Raw genomic sequence first — 7,025 nt, forward strand, 5'->3', positions numbered from 1 at the left:
CAGTAAACACACACACACACACATAAATATCTGTAAAAGTCTAAATTTACACATACGTTTATATGTGTAAATTCACTAAATATGTGTGGTGTGTGTATATATCTATATATATATATATATATAATAATAATAATATAAATAATAAATAGATATATGCATATATCCATACATATATGTACAAACCTAAATCTATATGTATACATACATGCATATATGGGTACAGGACATAAAAAAAAAAAAACGTTAAACACAATGAGAAATGAAAACATAAAAATGCAAACAGAAAACGAACTTTTTCCGAATAACGAAAAATAACAGAGAAACGAGACATTCAACATAAAGAGTATATCCCTTCGTCAGTTGTTCCTGTTCCATCTACCCTTCATTGGCCTGAAGAGTAGCTTGCACTCTATCCCTTGTTTGGATGATTACTACTTCCGAGGTTTCATTAGGTACTTAAGTTGAAGCACCAAGTCAGTCCGGTATTATCTGCACAGCTTGAAGTAAGGTGAATTAAATCAAAATGCAGCTTATTTTGATTGTATATATATCTCTATATATATATACATATATATATATATACTCTTACTCTTTACTTGTTTCAGTCATTTGACTGCAGCCATGCTTGAGCATCAGCTTTTAGTTGAGCAAATTGACCCCCGGGACTTATTCTTTGTAAGCCTAGTACTTATTCTATTGGTCTCTTTTTGGCGAACTGCTAAGTTACGAGGATGTAAACACACCAGCATAGGTTGTCAAGCGATGTCGGGGGGGGGGGGACAAACACAGACACACACATATATATATATACATATATGACGGGCTTCTTTCAGTTTCCGTCTCCCAAATCCACTCACAAGGCTTTGGTCAGGTATTAATGCAATATGGCTGTTTGATTATTTGATTAAATGGAACCACCTGAAATGGCTGTATTGCATTAATATGAATGTTTAATAATTGAATGCTGGGAGTTAAAATCACCATTTTTTTCCCAACATTTGTCTATTTATTAGTTAAGTCTCATATAAAATAATCTTTTGTTTTAATCTTGGAATTAGATGGTTTTGATTTACTATCAGGTCACTTTAGTCAACTGTTTATATTTATATACTTCCACCAAATTCACTCACAAGCTCATGCCTTGTGAATGAAGTGCCTACGGGAGAAGCTACTCACCCAAAATACACCGGCACCATAATTAAACCTATGGTCTTGAATGATAATCCATCATCTTAGTGTGAGTTTTTATGCGGTTAGCTAATCAAACATCCATCAGTGAGGTAATTAATACAACATGAAAGATATACAGTGTCACCGACCTGTTTGACAGTTGTTGCCTTCATATCCAGCGGCACATCCTCCACTGGAGCAAACACCAGTCTCACGGCTACATCTGCTGTTGTTTGCACAATGACATGTGCTGTGGCAGTTTGGTCCGAATTTACCAGTTACACATGCTGTAGAGTAGAACATGAGCCAGTGATAATTACAATGAAATCGTAAACTACAGATGATATATTGTATGTATTCACACACACACACACACAAACGCATACATACACACACATATATGTATGTATGTATCTAGAAAAGCATACGCAGTCAGATGGAATCTGTGCTGGCCGTTATTCATCAACTTAGCAGTAAACTCGATCGTCAGGTGTTTGGCTGATGTCATCACAGTTTTGGCCCTTAAACACAACCGTTCTGTTTGCTGGGCCCAACCTGACTGGGGTTTGGCGCCTTCCCAGTCAGACTGTCTTGTTGACTGCTAATGCATATATTATATGTGTTGATGATGATGATGATGATGTGTGTTGCTAGTACCTCCTGACTGGCCTTCGTGCCGGTGGCACGTAAAAGTACCCACTACACTCTTGGAGTGGTTGGCATTAGGAAGGGCATCCAGCTGTAGAAACTCTGCCAAATCAGATTGGAGCCTGGTGTAGCCATCTGGTCCACCAGTCCTCAGTCAAATCGTCCAACCCATGCTAGCATGGAAAGCAGACGTTAAACGATGATGATGATGATTCATATTACAACAATCTTAGTAATGGTCTAAAATTTTGACATGGGGTGGGGGGAACAGCATTTCTTCAGGGAAGTTGGAAGCTGGTTACATCAACCCCAGTGTATGACCAGTACTTATTTTATCAATCCAGAAAGAATGAAAGGCAAAGTAGACCATTATACAATTTGAATTCAGAACTTAATGATGGATGAAATGCCACTAAGCAATTCTGCCAGCTTGCTACCTTCAACAATATCTCAATATACTATGTTAGCAAAACAGTAAATATGCTCAAACACTCACCATTTTGACAGTTGCTGCCTTTGTAACCTGGAGCGCATCCTCCACTGGAACATGCTCCAGTCTGACGGTTACACTTGCTGCTGTCTGCGCAGTGGCATGTATTTTGACAGTTTGGTCCAAACGTATTTGTTGTGCACACTGAAAGAGAGAAACAAAGTACGGCTTGGGATGATGCTGATGGAGAGAATCATGGGTAATGGTAGAAGTGGTCACAAGGTGATCATAATGGTTGGTGGTGATGGTAGTTGTGGTGGCTGAGATGGTGAGGATGGTATGGATTAATAATCCCATTATACATATGTTTTTCTCCTTGTTTTCTCCGTATTCTTTCTGTTGAAGAGCGTAGCTCGAAACGTTAAAGACTTTCCGTATTCCCGAGCGTCATACTAATACATCCTTTTGTTGTTTACACCACCTGTCCTCGTCTGTTGTTTTTTCGTACATTCTCCCTCCTATATATATATACACATACATATATATATATATATCTATATACATACATTTACATATACACATACGTATATATACATATATACATACATACACATATATACATGCATATATATGCACATACATATATATATATATATATATATATATATATATATATATACACACACACAGACATATATACATATACAAACATACATACATGCTGTACTCTTCCACCACAACTTTCTCTCACTCTTTCTTCCTGTTTCTGTTGTACCTGTAATTCAAAGGACCAGCCTTGTTACACTGTGTCACGTTGAATATCCCCTTGTGAAGCTCAATGAATATTTACAAAGTCCTGTTGTTTTCACTAACCTTTTCGACAGTCATTGCCTTCATAACCTGGGGCACATCCTCCACTAGTGCATGCACCTGTCTGTGTGTGACACTTGCTGTTATCTTTACAGTGACATGTACTTTGACAGTTTGGTCCAAATTTACCTTTCACACATGCTGAAAGAGAATCACAAGACAATGGCAATTGCTTATGACAGAGTGATAGGCATTACTTATTCTCCAAACTCAGCAAGTAAAGGAAAAAACAATAAATCAATGCTCTCCTTAAAAAGCTACCACCATGACATATTAAAATGATATCTACTTTGTTATAAAGAAACATTGCCAAAACAGTCCTAACCTTACCATATTGCCTCATACTGTATACATAATACAATAATGTCATAAAATTGTTAAGGCAGGGAGTTAGTGGAATTGTTAGCACATTGAGCAAAATGCTTAGCGACCTTTCACCCATCTTTACATTCTGAGTTCAAATTCCACAAAGGTTAACTTTACCTTAAGGCAGCGAGCTGGCAGAGCTGTTAGCATCCTGGGAAAAATGCTTAGTAGCATTTTGTCTGTCTTTATGTTCCGAGTTCAAATTGTGTTGAAGTTGACTTTACCTTAAGGTACCAAGCTGACAGAATCATTAGCATGCTGGGCAAAATACTTAGTGGCATTTTGTCTGTATAAGTTATGAGTTCAAATTCCACCAAGGTCAACTTTGCCTTTCATCTTTTTGAGGTCAATAAAATAAGCAGCAGTTGGACATGGATCAATGTGATGGACTTAGGCCTTCCCCAGAAATTACTGGCCTTGTGCTGAAATTTGAAACCGATACCATAAAGTGGTTACATTTACCTGTTTGACAGTTGCTACCCTTATAACCTGCAGCACATCCTCCACTTGAACACACACCTGTCTGACGGTTGCACTTCTTGTTGTCAGCACAATGACATGTATTTTGACAGTTCGGTCCAAATTCATTTCCACTACAAACTGTAGAAAAGAAAGAAAAAGAATTAATTTGAATACTTTGTTAAAAATAATTCTAAACATGGACAAAAAATATGAATTAAAGTACCATTTAAATGTGGTCGATGCCAGTGCCCCCCCAACTGGCTCCTGTGCTGGTGGTACATAAAAAGCACCATCCAAACATGATCGATGCCAATGCCACCGACTGGCTCTTGTGCTAGTGGCATGTAAAAAGCATCCATTACACTCGGAGTAGTTGGTGTTAGGAAGGGCATCCAACTGTAGAAACATTGCCAGATCAGATTTGAGCCTGGTGCAGCCTACTAGCTTGCCAGTCCTCAGTCAAACTGTCCGACCCATGCCAGCATGGAAAAAGCCTGAAACTATCTGGAGAGGGCGGTAATCAGTTACATCGACCCCTGTGCTTGAAAGAGAAAGGCAGCATTGGAAAGATTATAACTCAGAACATTAAAGACCAGCTTCCAAGAATTTGTTTAATATGTAAAACTTGATAAGCACTCAAGTTCATAATGATTACACAGTTAAACACTATGCCACTGATTGAAATACAACATATATATGTTACCATGAAAATTGCAATTTCTTCACAACCATTGGAGCATGAAGCACTCCTCATGAATGCATGTTTGTGAGATGGTTGTGATCTGTAAACAGTTTTGATTATGAACTGGAAAGAGAAGTATGAACATGCAGTGTGCATGTGCACACTGAATTCGCAAAACAGAAAAGAATAAAAATGCAATGTGCATGTCAAAATAAAATGGAAGAAAAGAATAAAACAAGTTATACAATGGTCTGCGTTCTACGTCTGACACCACTATCATGCAGCTTTGCTGCAATTTTCTCATTGTAACTAGCTGTCAATCTAAAGCTGTAGTAAATAATATGAGAAGCATATCACACCACCAACCTATTTGACAGTTGCTACCGTCATAACCAGCAGCACATCCTCCAGTAGAACACACACCACTCTGATAGTTACACTTGCTCTGGTCAGCACAATGACATGTCTGCTGACAGTTTTTACCAAATTTACCATTTTTACAAGCTGCCAGAATAAAGGAAAAAAAGATTCCAAAATATTAGTCGACAAACAAATTCAGAGTAATCTGAGTACAAAAGGATTAAAGACATAAGAAGTTTTATATTATTTCTTTCCAGTTATTTTCTTTCAGATTAAAGAGATGAGCCGATGGAATTATTAGCATGTTGCGCAAAATGCTTGCAGCATTTCATTTGTCTATATGTTCTGAATTAACCCTTTAGCATTCAAATTTCTTCGTTAAATGTATTGCCTGTTTATTCACATTGTTTTGAATTAACCCTGCATTATCTTGTAGCTTCAAGATTTCAATGGTGTGTTGGTATATTTTTCGAATGACCTTGTAGGGTAGGTGTGAGAGGTTGGATACAGTCAGTTTCAACATAAAACAGGTAGAATATTTGGGCTGGATATCATCATCATCATCGTTTAACGTCCGCCTTCCATGCTAGCATGGGTTGGACGATTTGACTGAGGACTGGTGAAACCGGATGGAAACACCAGGCTCCAATCTAATTTGGCAGTAAATGCTTAAGAGTTTAATATAAGTTGAAAAACAAATTCAGTACTAAAAGCAAACACCCTATGAATAATGATGATACAAGATATTATTATTAAAAAAAAAATAATCATAAAGTGGCCAGCAAGCTGAACCAATATAGATAAATATACATAAAAATTTAGGAAATAAAAAATATATACCAGCTATGCTAGAAAAAGAATCAACTCTCCAAAGCCTCATATTTCTCCCTATAAAAAAAACATGCATGGTTAATCTAGTGAATATAAGAAACAATACCCCTTGCCTTTTTTTTTCCTCAGTATTTTTTCTTATATTCGCTACATTAACCATTTGTGTCTTGTTTATAGTGAGAAATATGTGGTTTTGGAGAGTTGACTATTCTTTCTAGCATAGCTGGTATATATTTTTTACATCCTAAATTTATATATATATATATATATATATACATATATATATGTATGTATGTATGTATGTATATATGCACATATATATACATGTAAGTATACTTGCATATGTGTATGTACATGTGCATGTTACTGTCTCCTTGCCTTGATTTCATGTGATGGCTGTAAGTGAACATCACCGTCACACAAATGAAGTCCTGCATTTTCAGTCTTTTCCAAGGACAACATGTCTGGTCTTGGTTGCTTGGACAAAGGTGAAAGTTGGTGACAGGAAGGGCATCCACACGCAGAAAGAAAATCCGCCTCAACAAAATCTATTCAACCCATGCAAACATAAAAATGCAGATGATGATCATCATCATCGACGATGATAAACCTTTTACTAGTTGACATTTGCCTCGGTCAAGTACAATTGTACACACAAACTAAGGATAGTATCAATGAAATATACCAAGTACAACACTTACCTGTTTGGCAGTTGTTACCTTCATAACCAGCAGCACATCCACCACTGGAACAAACTCCAGTGTAACGATTACACTTGCTCTTGTCAGCACACTGACATGTACTTTTGCAGTTTGGTCCAAATTTACCAGGTATGCATGCTATAAGTAGAGAACAACATTATTATTATTTCATATACGCACAACAGATTAGACTGCTGAAAAAAATCCCTAACATAAGGCTACAACAAGTAACCCTAGATACCAAGAACCACCCTAAGTACCTTAACTTATCATTATTATTATTATTATTATTAAGGTGAAAGTACATGGCTCAGTGGTTAGAGCGTCGAGCTTACGATCATGAGGTTGCGAGTTCGAATCCCGGACCAGGCTGCGTGTTGTGCTCTTGAGCAAGACACTTTATTTCATGTTGCTCCAGTTCACTCAGCTGTAGAAATGAGTTGTAATGTCACTGGTGCCAAGCTGTATCGGCCTATATATATATATATATGTGTGTGTGTGTGTG

General features: G+C 37.2%; 1 protein-coding gene across 1 annotated transcript in view; it reads right to left on the reverse strand.

Annotated features, from left to right (window-relative positions):
- LOC106876469 (fibrillin-2) overlaps positions 1-7,025 on the reverse strand; it is a 148,187-nt gene that overhangs the window by 53,331 nt on the left and 87,831 nt on the right. The window contains exons 26-31 of the mRNA XM_052976637.1: positions 6,521-6,658; positions 4,995-5,132; positions 3,947-4,084; positions 3,122-3,259; positions 2,315-2,452; positions 1,320-1,457 (exon numbers count right to left, since the gene is read on the reverse strand). Of these exons, the coding sequence (XP_052832597.1) occupies positions 1,320-1,457; positions 2,315-2,452; positions 3,122-3,259; positions 3,947-4,084; positions 4,995-5,132; positions 6,521-6,658 (828 nt within the window). The remainder of the gene's footprint in view (positions 1-1,319; positions 1,458-2,314; positions 2,453-3,121; positions 3,260-3,946; positions 4,085-4,994; positions 5,133-6,520; positions 6,659-7,025) is intronic.

The sequence above is a fragment of the Octopus bimaculoides genome, chromosome 25 (assembly GCF_001194135.2).
Source record: "Octopus bimaculoides isolate UCB-OBI-ISO-001 chromosome 25, ASM119413v2, whole genome shotgun sequence".
NCBI classification, from domain to species: Eukaryota; Metazoa; Mollusca; class Cephalopoda; order Octopoda; family Octopodidae; genus Octopus; species Octopus bimaculoides.